This window comes from Neomonachus schauinslandi, chromosome 12 (assembly GCF_002201575.2).
Source record: "Neomonachus schauinslandi chromosome 12, ASM220157v2, whole genome shotgun sequence".
In the NCBI taxonomy this organism is placed as follows: domain Eukaryota; kingdom Metazoa; phylum Chordata; class Mammalia; order Carnivora; family Phocidae; genus Neomonachus; species Neomonachus schauinslandi.
The window spans coordinates 24177649-24196648 of NC_058414.1; the positions used below are offsets into that span (position 1 = coordinate 24177649).

Consider the following 19000-nt stretch of genomic DNA (forward strand, 5'->3'; position numbering starts at 1 on the left):
GGACCCTGGGATCATGACCTGAGCCGAAGGCAGACGCTTAATGACTGAGCCACCCAGGTGCCCCAATAATAAAAAAATTTTTAAGGTTTTGTCCCACTGAAGTAAGTTTTGCTTCACAAATGGATATAGATAACTCGTGTCACTTCTGTTCGGTTTTTCTACTTTTAAAAAATATTCCCAGTTTGCATACATGAATGAGTTTATTAATTGCATTTTTAATTAATTTTTTCATTTATTAAGTGGTACATCTGGAACCTGGTTTTGATGTTTAATAGTCCATCTTATCCACAATCCACAGGGAGAGGCACTTAAGTGTCGTGACATTTTATAACAACTACGGTTTGGATTTCCATTTCTTGGTGTAGTAGATGAGTGGTTTTGCAATAGCATTTCTAGAAAGGTCTTGATAATGTGACGGCAATAAAAATAGTGGACTCATTTTCATACCCAAACCATGCTTATAAAATAGGTCTTGTTATTTCAGTAAATAGCATCACATTCCAATAGTTCTCTCAATTATTTGCATTTTTTAAATTAAGGAAATGAATAAGAATATTTCAGGCAAATGGGAGATCAGACAGCAAAGGACATACTATCTCTGGCACCTTTCTTTTTCTCTCCTTTTTTTTCAAAGTAGGATATCAGTTTCTAGAGGAAAATGAACTCAAGCACTCACCTAGTTAAGACAAGGCATGTTTCTTTTTTTTTTTTTTTGAAGATTTTATTTATTTATTTGAGAGAGAGAGAATGAGAGAGAGCACATGAGAGGGGGGAGGGTCAGAGGGAGAAGCAGACTCCCTGCCGAGCAGGGAGCCCGATGCGGGACTCGATCCAGGGACCCCAGGATCACAACCTGAGCCAAAGGCAGTCGCTTAACCGACTGAGCCACCCAGGCGCCCGACAAGGCATGTTTCTTGGAGGGAGGGATGGAGCTTAGGCTGAAGGGTAGGTGTAGGGTCACAGGAAGGCAGTAAGAGCAGGTGGTAGCGAAAGCGAACCAGGCCTGGGAAGGATGCCCAAGCGCTCACTTGGCTCGAATCTGGGTTAGACCTTTCTCTGTGAAAAAATATTGAATATTTTTGTTGATGGTTAGAAAAGACACGGTGCATACCTGAAATGCAAGTCTTTAAAGGAGAATTGAGTTTCAATGATTCCGGTTGTTTTCACTCGAGAATGCAGCACATCTTGCTCATTTGGGACATACCCAGGAGCTGTGATTCTGTCGACATCATTCAGATAGCTAATAAAACAACAAAAATAGCATACATTTTTTAAATTTTTGTTTGAACAGACCAGGAGTCGGTACAAATGAAGCTTTACTTCAAGGTCCATTAAAATTACTAAGCTCCAGACTGGTGCTTTTTAAATTCTGCTCGTCAGAGCTTGGTGGCTGGTTGTGGCAGAGGGCAGCTGACCCATGGAGGCCTCTTATACAGATTGCTAGATTGATGCTGCCTTAGCCTGTATTTTATGAGGTGTATGTAACAGAATTGATGGTGTATGGATATATTTCAGAGAAAAGTTCTATTTTTGGGTTTTGATCATCCAAAAAAAAAATGCTATCATGTAATGCTAGGCACTAGACTATTCTAAAAATGCTGTGGTTTGAATTTAGGCACTTTGAATTTTAAGAGAGTAATTGGTTGCAATAATGTTGTTCTCCACAGATTGTCTAGCTTAGGGGTCTGGACCATTTGTGTTAAGTGCCATGATTATATACAGTTAATGCAGTTAAAAAAAGAAAACAACAAAAAACTTTTGACTTTCTTGCTGGTTCACATTGGAACTAACTCATGACATTGGTAACCCATCCAGGGGACAGAAGGCTGAACTTAGACATTACACCCACTCTACTACTCTTCTCTTCCACCCATGTGTCAGTGTCCTTAACTCTTTCCTGGAGGACATATTTAAAAACCCTACCGTTACCAAGCTGAATACTGCCCTCTTTTTGCCCACAGAATCTAGGGGTCCTGAGAAGGAGGAACAGGTCTGAGTAAACTGTGTGCTCTATTAGAGTCTGTTAGATGAGAGGAAAGGAACTGCTCTTTGCCTCCTTCTTGAAACCAAATCATGTCTTTAAACTAAAAGTATTTCATTGCTTTCAAAAACATTTGACAACCACTCTTCTAGACTTTCAATACTAAGGCTTCAGTGGCTTAGCAATATGGCTATTTCTGTGAAAATGCTAAATAGAGATAGTAAAAGTCTGGTAAGGTTTCTATGACAAAATTGGCCATTATATTAAATGAAGTTTACATTATGTAGCTAAACAGGAAGATCGTGATGGGTATACCTCCAACCCGACAGAATTCGAGGGGTAGAATCCAGCTAAATATTACACATTATTCAAAAGTTGAATTTTTCAGGGACTTAGTTGAAGAGTTGTTATGTGTTAGCACCTCACACAGTGCCTTAAACAGCAAAACTATGTCATCATTTTTTAAAAAAATAAATTCAACAGCAATATGGATAATTTATTCTTGGAGGATCCTTCTGCTTTTGAGCCGAAACAAACGTAGTGAATGCCCCAAAGAGATTTTGGCCAAATGACAAATAGGCGATCATAGTTCAGAAACACATGTATGTGTGATGTGAAAATTTATCACCATGCTTGATTCTAAAAAAGCTGAATTTTTCTTCAAAGCAAGAGACAAATCAAGATACAGATCTATCAGAAGAAAATATTAGAAGATTTTTCCAGTTTATCTGTTTTCTATTTTGTGACGTCAGGCCCTTTGTGAATTCCCTACTAAGTCTTCACATAGGGTAAAGTCTACTTTTGGTCAGGTGGTTTAGGCGGGAACAACAACAACAAAAGCAAACTTGTCAACATAGCGGTTAAATTCATTTTAATGATAGCTAAGTGAATACTTTGGTAAAGACACATTTAATGTACTTTCATTTGCGTATACAAATGATTTCAAGCAAAGCAGAAGCATTAGCAGAGTGACAAATTTGCATTTAAGATGCCTGCTTTCAATAAGTACAAGATTTGAGTGCTCAGGCCTGTGGTCTAGAACTTAAGCCGTAAGCCCAAAATACATACAGCTCGAATCGTTAAAAATAAATAAATAAATAAATAAGCCTGATTCTTTTTCTAATCATGTAAAAATAGTATTTTTTTCCTGTTAGTCTGTGTTAAATCTTAAGGCTTGTAGAATTTAAATAGCACATTAGATGGCCTCAATCAGTAAACCATGAAGTATTAATAACAAAATCGTTCCCCTGTTTGTCACTGTCATGCCCTTCTTCTTTCCGTTTGCTAGTGCTGATGAAGGCAGTCCTGTTGGCCACGGACATTACCTTCCCTGCTCTGACTAGGACTCACCTCTTTGTTAGCCTAAACTTGAAGGGGCCATAGGGTTTTTCTCTTTCTTTCTTTTTTTTTTTTAAGATTTATTTACTTGAGAGAGAGTGAGAGAACGCGTGTGCATGCACACCTGCGTGGGGGTAGGTAGGGACAGGGTGATTGGCGGTGGGGAGTAAGGGGGAGGGGCAGAGGCAGAGGCAGAGGGAGTCCTAAGCAGACTCCTTCTTAGCACCGAGCCTGACCTGGGCTGGTCTCACAATCCTGAGATCTCGCCCTGACCCCGGAGATCTGGACCTGAGCCGAAACCAAGAGTCAGAAGGTCAACCGACTGCACCACGCAGGCGCCCTGAAGAGGCTCTAGGTTTGAAAAAATAATAAATATCCTATTTTGACTGAAAAAAGAAAAAAAAAGGAAAAAGGGGAAAAGGTAGAGAGAGGGAGAGGAGAAAGAAAAACGGAGGGAGGGAGCGAGGGAAGAGGCCATTGCCGTGTATAGTACATGTGAAATAGACATGGGTTTGGTACCTATCTGATATTGTATTTAGCTGTAAAATGTGAATGTGATGCGGTATTTGAAAAAAAGCGTTAATTGTTGGAAGAAAGCAATGGCCGTTCAGCTGTTTTTCTTTGTGTTTTACTTAATCTTTCTTTTAAGGGCCTCTAGGGGCAGAAAATGATAATATTTAAATTTGGAGGTGTTTTTAATAATGACAGTTTTCTTAGATATGGAGGTGGGAGTAAAGGTGGAGGAGTGGGTCAGATTTCTTGTTCTACTGCTCTGTAAATTAGTCAGGGTATTTAAAACCATTATAATATGGGCAACATTCACAAAATGGGTACAAATGTGTAATTGCATTTAACCTGAACAGAGAAATGCTTTGAATATGAATCTATAATGTGACACTTCCACTGTAAATTTTATATTTTGTGTGCCAAAACAGAAAAACTGAAACTAAAGTTTAGAAAGATTAGAAAATAAAATGTCATTTCATCTACCCATTTTAACAATACAATATGTAAAATGTTTTTGCTAATAAAGAGCACAGTGTTTGGTAAACATAATGATAGTATAATTGCAAACACACTTAGAATTTGTGAATGGAAAAATAAAGCTTAATTGCTAATGTATATCTAAAACTAAATCTATTAAGTACAGCTATTGAAGGGGTTCAGGAAAGCACATCCCCCCATACCCCAGAATGTGCCACTTTGGCATGTGGATTATTTTGAGCTGAAGGCACCTGAGACCCTGGAGTCTCAAGAGAACATTTGCCCCTCCCTCAACTACATAGAAGAATCTTAACTGAGAGTCGTTGCCCTCAGTTTAGCAGAGATACATTTTATCTGAGTGACCCATCTGCATGGCAGGGCAAACATCTAATTACCAAACATCTGCTCTTCTTAACCAACTGAGCCACCCAGGCGCCCCTTTTTTTTAATTTTTTTTATTTTTTAAAGATTTTATTTATTTATTTGAGAGAGAGAGAATGAGAGACAGAGAGCACGAGAGGGAAGAGGGTCAGAGGGAGAAGCAGACCCCCCGCTGAGCCGGGAGCCTGATGCGGGACTCGATCCCGGGACTCCAGGATCACGACCTGAGCCGAAGGCAGTCGCTTACATCTGCTCTTCTTATCACTCTGTGAAACACATTACTTTCCTCTCAAGTCTCAAACCACTACCCCCTCCTCTTTAGTTCAGAATAACATATATACCTCATTTCGCCTGACTTTGAAATTTCCACGTCCATGTAGATTCCCTGTAGGTATGCCTATTACATTTTATTTTCTCCTGTTAATCTGTCTCATGTCAATATGATTCTTAGGCCAGCTAAAAGGACCTTGGAGGGGACAGGAATTCTTTGTCCCCAACACTATCTTGTGCTCGTTTCGGCAGCACATATGCCAACACCATTAATCTCTCACTTCTTCCCTAGAATTTTGTTAAACAACATTTTAGGAGACTATTCCACAATTCAGTTTCTTATTGTGACTGCCCTTATCAATGATTTATATAGAAAAGCAGTGTTTCCTATACTACAGAGAGTTCTGTTAGTATTAAGATGTGGCTAGGTGCTGGGACACATAAAATAATTCTTTGAGTTTGTGTAATCACATGATGATATGCATTCTCCACTCCACCAAAGAGGCTTTGGTGGACTTTCCTCCAAGGGCTTTAGAATTTAAAATGAACATGAGTGAGTAATCACAGAAGACTGTTGTTGTTATTAGTTTTTCCTAAAATGTATATGGTTTGTTTTCTCTCTATAATCCTTCTGACCATCATGATCAGAAGTCTGAAGTATCATGCAAGTTTCATTGTTCTGTCTTCATACAATCTTTCATTTGTTTCATTTTTACTGTATATATATTTTTTAAAGTATTACTAACATGTTCTGTTGGGAGTTCATCAAAAGGACTGTATTTATACCTTTTTAGACATTGCTATGCATGTCTAAATATAATTAATATAGGGCGCCTGGGTGGCTCAGTTGGTTAAGCGACTGCCTTCGGCTCAGGTCATGATCCTGGAGTCCCTGGATCAAGTCCCGCATCGGGCTCCCTGCTCGGCGGGGAGTCTGCTTCTCCCTCTGACCCTCCCCCTCTCATGTGCTCTCTCTCATTCTCTCTCTCTCAAATAAATAAATAAAATCTTTTAAAAAAAATAATAAATAAATAAATATAATTAATATAGAATAATTAAATTATATTTGCATCCATGTGCACACACAGCACAGGTTAAAAATTGCTTACTAAAATAGAAATTTAAAATAATTTTGATAATGAAATTATTCAGACTGTCATAACCTCCTAACTTCCTTATGGCTGATAACTGCCAACTGGATGATAGCTGTGAAAATTATATAATCTTTCTCAAGACTCAAACAGAATCCCACAATACACAAATGTTTTGGAAATCATTATTTTCCTTCTAGAATTCAGCATCCTAATCATCGAAACAAAGGAGCGAAAGAATGTGTCATTAATAAAATTATTTTGGAAGATGATTTCAGCAATAGGACTAGAAATGAAATGAATAGCCCAAAACCTCAGTATGATGTCAACAATCTGCGTTAACATTGAGCACAGTGCACAGTGATTAATTCCTTTCAATTGGGAGAAAATATTTGCAAAATAGGGGTCTCAGGCAAATAGTTTCAAAATTAGTTATTTTAAATGCTCCTTTGCTTAGATTTTTAAATCTCATGATGTCACCTTGATCTTTATTTCTCTTCAATTACTTTTTATTTTAGTCTAACAAAATGTGAAGCTGTTTGCATTCCTCATTGGTGATTACAAAAGCAGAGTTTGAAGAATTAGAATTCCTAATATAAAATGTTTCAACTATAATTGTTGTCAAACGCATTCACTTACTAAGCTGCTGAGTCGTTGAGGTGATACTCAGATGCCCTTTCAAAGCAGGCCTGAACTCCAGGGTCCCTCCAGAGTCATTTTATTACCTCAGCCAGTTCGGGTGTCATGCCGCCATCTTGCAGAGTGTTCGCCATCGCACAGAGTTGTTGTTGGTCTTCCTAGAACAATGTTTTTGTGACATTGATAAAAATGTGTTGTTATTTGGAATCACGTAACTTTTTTTAAATAGAGCACTTTCATTTTATTATTTTTATCTTATTCTTTTAGGTAATAATTTTGTTGAGCATCTATTCAGTGTATCTTGAGGTCAATGGAATCTTAAGCGTCCTTATAATGGCTGGGTGAAGAGTTCTCGGTTGCAAAAACTATGTATCGTTATATGGTGAAAATAAGATATTTTGGAATATATCATTAACTTCTGAATATGGTGTCAAAGGGATTAATAATATTTCAATGTAAATCCATTGAGATCTCAGTCAAAATTCAAGGAGAAAATATAGTGTCTTTTACAAATGAATCCAAACCTAGGAGGCTAATTTGCGAAACCAAGAAAGACAATGAGCATCAGAAGAAGAGTCAGACTTAGACTATTTTGTGCAGTGTGAGGTGGCTCCCAGTGAAGAACGGCCAATGAGAACTTGCTGTTTTTCTGATACAATTCAATTTATTATTTTAAAATACTAATAATAGTTTATTTCACCATTTTATTAAAAATCTGTTCTTTGCATTAAAAATGAAAGTATGTCTCTCATTGTCAAAAAGAGGCTCTGTTAAGACTAAAAATCTTATTACATCTGTCTTCACATTCAGTTTTATTGCTAACCCAAATTGATCAGATGACTATTAAGTCAAAAGTTGTAAATGGCCCAAATCCAAGGACTGACCCCATTTTCATATATTGGCACAGAGTAAATTTTTGAGTCCTTCTTCCCAATAAGTTGGATGTGAGAGAGGGCTGCAAATCCAGAGAAGTATGACCCAGCCAGCTTAGCTGGCATCCTCCCATTTGTCTCCTTTCACTGTTAAGGTACCATTTAGGACAAATTTAGGATGCAGTGAAACAGCTGCTCAGACTAGTTTGTCACTAAAGGGAAAAAATGACATGCCCTGTCAGCATTCCTTTACAAACCAAACTAATTTCTAATACACTCTTTTACTAAAAATTTTTTTCTCATTTCAGTTTACACTTTATTTGAATAGATATCATGAAAATAGTCTCATCTTGAACATGTAAATGTGTTAAAGTATTCTTCGACCACCACCTCAGTCCTTGTGCTTCCCCCAAAGGGCAGGTCATCGTATCAGCTTGGTTTTTTGTCTTTCAAGACCTTTTATTACTTAGCTTATTGCTTGCATAGGTAAAGCCAATGGTGGGGGTTTTCAAACCAGCTGTGCCTTATAAGCATGTGGGGCACTTTTTAAAAATACTGATACCAGGACCTCAACTCAAACAAAATGAGGCAGAACCTCTGGATGTCAGATTCTACAAAGGTATTTTTGAAAATCTTGCAGGTGGCTCAAATGCGCAGCCTGAGTTGAGAATCCCTGACAATAAACAGTTTTCTTTAACCATAAATAATATCTTATTGGACATATGGTATTTTAATTTGTGAATTAAAAAAAGGGCTGACATGGTAATTTAAAGAATCAAAATTCATGTGTTTAAGGAGTTGGGCCCCCCAATCATATTTGAATTTTTTAAATATATAATACCAAAATCAACCAGTATTATGAAAAGACGTCTTCTACATAAATAGCCAAAGTGATGGAAAACGGATTTCTACTGATAATCTTACTCTCATATTTTAAAAGCTCCAGTAATTTCCCATGCACATTTTCAACCACTTACACGTGTGGACATGTTACAGAGCTCACAAACACACCACTTCTTGAAAGAAATGTACTAGTTCTGTCCTATCCCCACTGGTGATAGCATTTCCTTTTTTCAGTAATTCTTTCCATCAATGAGGATTTGGCTCCCCATCCCAGCTGTGCTGCACTTTTGAAATAGCTGATGCTTTGTAATTACTTGTTCAGCTTCAGACTTCCCTCTCTTGAGAGCAGATACTGCTTCTGTTTTATTTACTGCTGATCCCTCAGTGTATCCCCAGTGTCCAGTCAGGTATCTGCCATATAAATCATAGTTTAATATAATTTTTTCAAATGATATTAGATGTGTAGATTTTAGTACATAAATGTTAATGAGCTTACATTCAGAGTGATTATTGGAAAATAAATACTCAATATTTACTAGAATCATGACCTGAGCCGAAGGCAGATGCTTAACTGACTGAGCCACCCAGGTGCCCCAACTTCTCACATTTTTCGAATAGCTCCAAAGAAGCTGTTTTGTTTTTAAGTGGATTTCCTATATTTCTGTTTGCTTCTGTAATAGTCCTTGAAACTTAGTGAAAAAAGCACTAAGCTTTCGTGGATAAAGAAACCCAAATGTAGAGAGATTAAGTAACTCATCCAAATTTACAGAACCAGTAACCAATAAAGCTTATGGACATTTTCCTTTAGGGCTATAGTGTAAAAATATATGAATTATATAAATAGCTAAATTGAAAGCTATAGAAAACTACTTTCAGAGTACACACACATAGATGTTTAGCAATTAATCTGTTAAAGAAACAGTTCAAGCCAGGTATTGAGTACATTAATCTTAAAATCAAATACTAAAGAAGGTCACTGAAATTACTATAGTTTTCAACAACTGAAATCAAAATTTGAGTTACATGGTACCCTGCCAACTGATGTTTGACACTTAAGGGCCTAGGTCCTCCTGAGAAGTCGTGTCAGTCCTTCAGTGCTGCATAAATTACTCTTTTACCGTTTAATGTACAGTTTGAATAAATTGCATTTATCTTAATTTTTTGTCAGCATAGTGGCAGCAATCTACAGAGTCTATATTATTTTCACTCCACCTGCATGCCAGATCATTCAGATGTTAATCAGTGGAGGATTAGCAATCATTCCTGATCATTCAAAGTATTTTGACAAAAATCCCTTCATTGGGAAAAGCGCTCTAGTGGAAGCCAGAAGTGGGTTTTGCCAAAACACTGGCTATGCAATGCAAGCCACCTTGCTAATCCTCTTTGGCCTTTATTTTTCACATCTATAAATATGAGGCTTATACCAGGTTGTTTCTGAAGGGCCAATTTAAAGTCTCAGATGCTTAGGAACAGCCAAGGTCAGAGGGATAACCAAACTACCCTTAAATAAAAAGGGGATCACCAAGTCATGGAATGGTAAAGAATGCAAGGATATTGGAGTTGAGCTCTTGTAAGTTCCCCTCTTACACGTGAGTGGGAAACTGTAACCTAAAGAAGGAGATGACTTACTGGAGCCCACTTTGAGGAAAACTAAAAATGGAAGAGGAGTCTAGCCGAACTCCTGACTCTGCTTTACAAAGGATCTGCCCTAAGAACATACTTAGAATTTTTGTGCTCTTTGTTGGAAAACGGCAGAACAAGATGAGGGTTTACCATTTCCTTTAAAATTAACAGCACGAAAGAGGTATTTTTCTTTTTATCCTAATGGTGTCCAATGGTAATTTACATGGTCTAACCCTAAACTCCTGGAGGGGTAGGAAGAGGAAAGTACAAGAGTGATATTCTTCTCTATACTTAACATGCTGTTCCTCTCTTTCTTATTGTTAGTGTACCAGGTATCTAAGTTACACTGGGAGCAGTTCAGTTGATATCATCTGGGGGCACCCAGCTGCTCCAGGACAGGACAAACGGAAATGAGTGTTTTCCTGTTGATTGTACACTCTTACTCCTTTTTTTGCGTGTGGTTAACTATTGTTCTTTGGAGAACGCTATATGTTTCAGTTGCCAACTAAAATAGTTCTATACGCTTGCACATAAACTGTTTGAAACTAAGTGGGTTTTTAATGTATTTTAACATAAAATAATTATATTACAGAATATAAAATAGAATGAAATGAAACTGTTTAGATGCTACCTTGTGAACATAACTCTGACTACTTGAGTATATTTATTATACAAAAATCTTACTTAGTCACACAATTTTGAATTCTTTTTTAAAAAATTAACACTATAAAATAATCATTTCCCTGTCCAACATTGTCTTATAATTATTGTTGAACAATAATGATAATTAGAATATTATTACTATTACTCTAATGTTATAAATATAATCACTCTATGAAATGACTCATAATTAAACTAAGAAAATAAAAGTAGAGCTATTGCAGTTTGATTTTATGGGATGAACTCTTCTGTATTTAGTAAACATCAATATTTTACTCTAATACAGTATATTATTTGATACTAGGTTTGATTCCTAGGAAAAAATGCTGAATAATATTATGGCACACAAAGTTTCATTTGAAGAAGAAAAGGATATCTTACACTAAACAGAATTAAAGTTCCCCAAATTCATATTTTATATTCTTAAATTTTTGGTATAGATTAGTACTACAAATTTAGTTCTGTTTTACGGCTCAAACTCCATTGTAGGACTACAACTGTCATTATTTGCATACTTACTGCACTTGTGGGATTTACATAATCAATCCCAAGGGTAGTCATGGCTTTCACAATAGCTAGGATGGATTGCAATGTATTACTGTATATTACTGCTTTGAACTCCATGCATTCTTGCTCACTGTAACCATTCTTATGGATGATCCTATAATTTAAACATGAAAAGCTTTTGTGAGTTGAGCAATTTTTTAAAATAATATTAAAACACATCAACAGTAATTTGCTTGACTAAAATTCCAGTATTTATTTGTTACAAAAAATATTGTCCATATGTATATGTTAAATCTGAACAATTACATGGCTTTGGACTTTTATTATTATCATTGGGACTTAATACAGTATTTTCTTTGTGAGCTCCTTGTGCAAAATATAAAGAGGACTTAGAATTTGTCCAAAGTAAACCAGTATTTAAAATGAGTAAATCATGAGAATTTTACTTAGAAAGGTTATTATTTTCAAAAAACAAATTTCCAGTTTCCCAGGACAAAGATACATAACGGAGTTCTGAAACTGGTCTTTATAACGCGATGTCTAGAGGAAGCAAAGTAATATAGTAGAACATTCAATCCTTTTCCTATCACTTAAGACACACTGGAAAATAGGAGTGACTGCTTTCTATTTATAGCATTAACAACAGCATCTTTTTTTTAAATGTAGGTAATTACCTATTAAATGCTATTAAATCCCTTGCTACTTTTCCATCTGTGTTCGTGCCACTAGTTCTCAAAGTTGAAAGGCTCACTTTATTTGGCTGAACTCTTCTTTTCCTTCCATTCACTCAATCGAAACTCAAAGTTTTATTTTTTAGGAATGTTAGATTGAAATAGATTTACCTTCAAAAGCTAAAATTTCTGCATATGCTAATTACTTTATTGCTTCTTTATTGTATAATATGTTATTGCTCCTTTTCGTCGTTGTTGTTTTTGAAGTTCTTTGTGTACATTAGGCATCATTTTGGAAGTCATATTCTGAAGGGTTTGTGTTTTATCTATACACAGAGAAGCTTTAGCATAGGGGAAAAAGAATACAAATGCCCCCCAAGATATTAAAACTTTTTTTAAATTATGTTATGGTAATCACCATACAGTACATCATTAGTTTTTGATGTAGTGTTCCATGATTCATTGTTTGCGTATAACACCATGCTCCATGCAGTATGTACCCTCCTTAGTAGCCATCACTGGGCTAACTATACCCCCCATCCCCTCCCCCCTAAAACCCAAATACAAGAATTTCTGCAGTGAAAATAGAGGTAGCCCCTATATCCATTATTGACTCTTTTTGCCATTTGCTTGCCAATTTCTATTTCTTGCTGTATTTCTATTTTAAGCATGGCCATGTTTATCTTGCTATATTAAACACATAACTTTAATAAGTAAATAAAGTAGGCAACTAAAGGTTGTAGAAAAATGCAGTAAAATGTCTTTGTGGATAGATCAAGAATAAGTTCATTAAATCTCAGTTCTTCCTCAAAAACTGAAATTGGAAAGTTATTTTAATTACTAAATTAAAATGGCAGTTACCACTAAACTTGGGGGCATTTAGGTTTTCTAACTGGAACAAGTTCTGATTCCTATCTTTTTATCATAGGATAAGGAAACATCACAAAGCAAAATGGCAAGAGCAGACTTTAAAAAATCCAGCTGTAGTGGGACTTTAAGCAACGTTGTTTTTCTAGGAACTGCGTAAATCCATTTCTGTGAGATAGAGCTTTCTACTTGCAAGTTGGTTCCTAAATCTGTTCCAGTTAATGAGCTTTTACTGGGCATTTTCTGTAACATACTGCATTATGTGCTGAAAAGAATGAATTATACTTTCTCTCCTCCCCAAAAACCTATAGACTAGAGTTCCACTGTCCAATACAGTAGCCACTAGATGTTAATTAAAATTAAAGCAATTCCTCATTGGGGCGCCTGGGTGGCTCAGTTGGTTAAGCGACTGCCTTCGGCTCAGGTCATGATCCTGGAGTCCCTGGATCGAGTCCCGCATTGGGCTCCCTGTTCGGCAGGGAGTCTGCTTCTCCCTCTGACCCTCCCCCCTCTCATGTGCTCTCTCTCATTCTCTCTCTCTCAAATAAATAAATAAAATCTTTAAAAAATAAAAAAATAAAATAAAAAAATAAAATAAAATAATTCCTCATTCACACTAGCCACATTTCAAATGCTTAATGGCCACATATGACTAGGAGCTGCCATATTGGAGAGCACAGACAGAGAATCTTCCTGTCATCACGGAACATTCTATTGGACAGTACTAGATTATAGAAAGGTAGAGCATAAAATCCATTTTTATGCAGTGATAGTATATAACCACAATGTCTGCATGTGGCACCATAAACTAGAAAAGAAAAAGTGATAAACTTTATTGGGAGTAGGTGTAAGGGATCACAGGAGACTGCCTGGGAGCAGTGATGATCAGTTGAGTTTTCAAGGAGAAGTCGTTATTTCCAGATAGTGAAAAGGAAGAACATTCTAGGCAGAAGGATCAGTATGACCACATAGTTGGTTACCATCATCAAGCTCTCAGTGTGTGCAAAGCATTGTGTTAAGTCCTTTATACGTCTTCTCATTTCTTGCAATAAGTCCTTTAAAGAAGGTAAAATTGTTACCTACATTTTACAGGAAAGTAATGTAGGCACAGATAAATGAAGGAACTACCCCTAACTTATTCAGTACATGGTACAGTTGGGCAACGAATGCAGTCTGGTTTGGGAGCCTGTGATCTTAGCTGCTAAACTGTACTGCCTTCTGTAGTCCACGGAACTATGTGAGTTCAGCACTTCTGGGGTAGAAAGCAGGAAGGGGGAAGTCATGGGACATTAGAATGAAGAGACAGCTAAGAGCTGGATTCTAAAGTATCTTATGTATCCTTCAAGGAGTCTGTTCTTGATAGTTCATGAAGAGTACAATTCGGGAAAGAGATGCAGTTTTCTTTTTAAAGAAATCGGTTGGTGTTGGTGTGGATGTTGCAGTGGAAGAAAGAGGAGGGAGGGGAAAAGTGTTTTGCGGGATATTGTATTAATCCAGTTCAGAAATGCAGGAGTTTTAAGCTAAGGCAGCAACAATAGGGATAAATGACAGCCTTGAAGACAAGAGTTGTGTAGATGTGGCAAAACTTAGAAAGTGAATGTCAACCTATCTACACTGAGATTAATTGCTTTAGAGACCTGTGCTGCTATTTAATTCATTGTAGGGACAAGGAGGCCAGATGGGGAGATAACTTACTGTTGTTTGTTCTGATTTGGACCTATCCATAGAATATGGAGGACGCAGGAGGTACCTGCTTCCCTAGTTTAGACAAAGTGAATTGAAAGAAATATCCTGAGACAGTCCACTTGAAGATGAGAGTAAAAATCATTGTACCTTAGCAGTTTTCATTTGAAGGTATAAAGTAAGCAGAGAAGGGGGCCAAGTGCATTAGATACACCAGTAGTTAGGATGTGGTCAGAGAATCTGAGAATAAAGCAGGCAATTAGGAAGTAAACTAGGGAAGAGTTATTCTAAAAGCCAGGGTGAAGTTTTAGAAGAGAAAAGCCCAGTGGAGTTGAATGGAATTGAAATAGGCACCGGGTATTATACACAAACAATGAATCATGGAACACTACATCAAAAACTAATGATGTAATGTATGGTGATTGACATAACATAATAAAATAAAATTAAAAAAAAAAGGAACTCATGATGGGGTGCCTGGGTGGCTCAGTCGTTAAGCGTCTGCCTTTGGCTCAGGTCATGATCCCAGGGTCCTGGGATCGAGCCCCTCGTTGGGCTCCCTGCTCAGTGGGGAGCCTGCTTCTCCCTCTCCTACTCCCCCTGCTTGTGTTCCCTCTCTCGCTGTGTCTCACTGTGTCACATAAATAAATAAAATCTTTAAAAAATAAAATAGGAACTCATGAGCATTTCAGACAAAATGGCAATTAGGAGCTAATACTGATGTTTATAAGGGCAATTGATGTGGCATGCCAGAGGCAGGAGTGATGGAAATGGTTTAAGAGCAAATGGAAGGTGGAAGAGTGAAGAGACCTAATGGCAATAATTCTTCGTAGAGTCTACTGAGAAAAGGAAGGAGGAGATAGAATGAGGAGACTCTTTGTTACTAACAAAAGCAATACTTGCTCATTGTAGAAAATGTGAAAAGTCCAGCAGTATTCAAAATGAAGGTGCAATGTAACTTTAAATCCCGGTATTGAGAAATAAATATCATTGAACATTGGCCTATATTCTTCCCTTTTGAAAAACTATTTTGTCATAGTTGAGGTAAAGATGTTTATGCAATTTTGGATCTTAGTTTTTTTAACTAGCATAAGTATTTTCTGCTATTAAAACTTTCTCATATACTTATAACTTGTAATGGATGCAAAATATTGCAGTTGAAAGGTGAATTGTTCCATACTTTTGCAATCTATTTCCTTGTGTTTTATTTTAATTTAGGGTACTTTATTCTGTCTCATATTTCATTATTTTAAATAAGACGAATCTAAATCTCTTGGGGCATAAATGTTCATATTTTCTTGTTTACATTATTTTATTTTTGTGCTTTTTCAAATTTAAATTATTTTACTAAAATTCTCAGAAATATATTTAGATCAATAATTATTATTTTCCCAGTTTCCTATGTAGATTGCAAAAATTATTTCTATAAATATGCTGTAACAAATTATTTTACTGGTAGTAATGAGAAATATTAACTTCTCAAAACCTCACCTTTATTGGGTAATATTATTTAAAATTGTTTGCTAATCTGCTAAGATAAAGCATAGCTCATTATTGCTTTAAATAGATACTTGAATTTTGTCTTGTGTGAATTGTCTGTTCATAGTCTCTTTCCGTTTATATATATTGGGCAGCTAATTTTTCTTACCAGTCTATATGACTGTTTATATTATGATAGTCAATTATATTCATTATAGATTTTTTCTTTTCTTTTTTAAAACTTATTTATGGTTTAATATATTTAAAAGTTTTAATTTTTAAATAGCCAAATAATTGGTTATGTCTTGTTTTACTGCATTTAACTTCATAGAGAATGAAGAGGTAAAAAGGATAGGGATTCGAGCATGATTAGAACCAGAAAGAAAAGAACAGGTGAACACAGTGGGAGTGTGATGGGGGGTGTGAGATGATTTGGGTGCACGGATGGAGCCGAGAACCCAAAAGCGGTCTGAGCAATGACCAGGAGGAAGGAGTGTCCTGTTCTTCAAAGACAGAAGAAAAGGAACAAAAGTTGGTTGCAAGTACACCTGTCAAGAAATTCCAAAAGTGGGACTTAAATAATTGTTTGTATGGAACTTACATGACATTATTATTTGAAAAGAAAGAGAAGACCAGTGATTTAGATTCTAAACAGACAATCGCATCATTGACTGGGATGATGTCATCATGTGACATATTCCAAAGAACAAGATCCTCCAACATAGAACAAAAAATCAGCCAAAAAAAAAAGATGATCTTCTTCTCCTATAGCAATAGTTGTCCTTGAAAATTCTCCAGCAGTGACAGAGCCATGAGGTTTTACATAATCACCTCCACTTACCAATTGAAATTTTATTCATTTAGACATTATATTCTTGAATTTTAGCACTTTTGTGTTTGTTGTCTCATTAAGGAATCCACGTCTAGTTATTTCACTATAAAAAGATTTTTAAAAAGTAGAGAAAAGAGGTGCAAAAACAAATTGAAATCCACGATAGTAAGAACTTTAAATAAGCACTTTATTCCCAGGTAGGCAAAATGCCAATTAAAAATACCATTTCCTCTTAAATTCAATTGGGTCATCGATGGACGTATTTTGAAATGTTTATGGCTTCTGCCCACAATACCGAAGCCCTAGATGAGGCCCAGATTAATATATTTAAAACATGACTGCTTTGAGTATTCATCTTGTTGAGAGGCAAAATTTAAAAGAAAAATGGAAATTCCAATACCACACATAAGTTACACTCCCTGCTGAAGGATAGGAGGGAGGCTTGCACGGGAATTGAGCTAGCTCTGCCACCACCTGCATGGATAGACCATCAGTCAGATTTTCCCAAAGTATTTCTTTTCAGACTGGTCGAGTACACAGACAGACTTCAAATATCAAACATGTAAAATAGTGTATACCTACTTCATTTGTTTAACAATCGTACTTTTTCCAGATTCTCCGGCACCTGCAACAGAAAGAGGGGAGTGTTATCAATTGCTACACTAAATTCATATAGATAATAAAATCTGGGATTGTCACTTTCTTGTGGGTAAATCTTGACCAGACAACTCTCCTATATAAAGAAGAAAAATAATCTCTCTCAAGTCTTGAAAGATGTTAGCTGCCTACTTTCCAGGAGAGCAGAAGAAAATAAAACCCTCTATGATTGATGTTAAATCCAGATATCGGTCTGGCTTCAAGGGAAAGGGTATCTTCTAAAACAAGAATCATATACTCTCAGGAAAAAAAAAATATTATTGCATTTGAACATAATTTGGAAAGCTCATGTCTCCTGGGTTTGCACCCCAAGGAAAGTGGTCCCAACTTTGCAGTCTCTAGAAAACTCTGTCTCCCAGAATGTCTCCTCATATATCCTATTTGATTAAATAGCAATAAAAAAGAGCACTAGACAATTGTCTTTTATTTCCAGAATTGTTTAAAGCCTATTCTAATTGAAGAATGGACTCTTGTCTTTATTATTGTGTTTACCTTGGTACGTAGGTGTTTTCTCTTCTGCTTAAATAAAGGAGTTAATAACACTAACAACACTAAGCAAACCTAAAGAGCCTGCAGATAACAATGATGCAGGAGTATCTGCAAATGGATTGCATACTCCAGGGGGAGGAACAAGGGGTGGCAGTAATACCATAGAGAACCAGTTGCATTTACCTGGAACGTTTATTTTAGTAGATGATATACAATATACAACTTTATTTTGGTATGTTTGGCAAACATTGTATAAAGAGATGCAAAATTCACATGATTTTTTTTTAAAGATTTTATTTATTAGAGAGAGAGAATGAGCAGGGGGAAGGGGCAGAGGGAGAGGGAGAAGCAGACCCCCTGCTGAGCTGAGAGCCCGATGCTGGGCTCGATCCCAGGACCTCGGGATCATGCCTGAGCTGAAGGCAGACACTAAAGCAACTGAACTACCCAAGCACCCCAAAATTCACATGATTTTTAAAATACAAAAGATGAAACTTTGATGAAAAAATCTGATTGTTTCCAGCTATGTCTCAAGGCCTTTTGAGCATATTTCTCGAGTGTCCTTTGCCATTAATGAGTGTTGACTTGGGAAATGAAACTCAAGAAGTACTGAAATGACCTAGGTTTGAGGATTTGGCTCTGTCCCCATGTGTGCACACATATGTGTTTGTGTGGAGCTGTGATATCTTTGGTAAATTCGTTAGCCCCTTAATTTCCTTATCTATAAACTGAGAATATTTACCTCACAAGATTATTAGAAGACTATAATGACATAATAAGCATGAATTTATCTGCCAACTACCATGCAAAATAAAACATAGAGCAATGTACTTAAGAATCCAGGGATGAAAGAAATTCTGTGGTGTTTTGTAAAGAGAACAGTGTCAAGATACCCGACATGTACTAGGTGAATGATGCTGAAGCAACTGGGTGTTCATGTGGAAAAACAACACTGACTTTTATATAACAGTAGCCAAAATTAATTCGAACTGATTTTTGTGTATAATGAAACTCTAAAAGTTCTAGAGCAATATGTAGATGCAAAATCTTTCCAAACTTGTAGTCAAAATGCTCTTAGATAGGACATAAAAAAAGAACCCAAAACAACAAAAAATTGAAAATTGATAAATTGG

At 36.4% G+C, this 19000-nt stretch overlaps 1 protein-coding gene across 1 annotated transcript in view; it reads right to left on the bottom strand.

Moving 5' to 3' along the window:
* Positions 1-19000, bottom strand: part of GNAT3 (G protein subunit alpha transducin 3) — a 60684-nt gene that overhangs the window by 20885 nt on the left and 20799 nt on the right. The window contains 4 exon segments of the mRNA XM_021689523.1: positions 1112-1240; positions 6685-6842; positions 11202-11343; positions 17304-17346. Of these exon segments, the coding sequence (XP_021545198.1) occupies positions 1112-1240; positions 6685-6842; positions 11202-11343; positions 17304-17346 (472 nt within the window).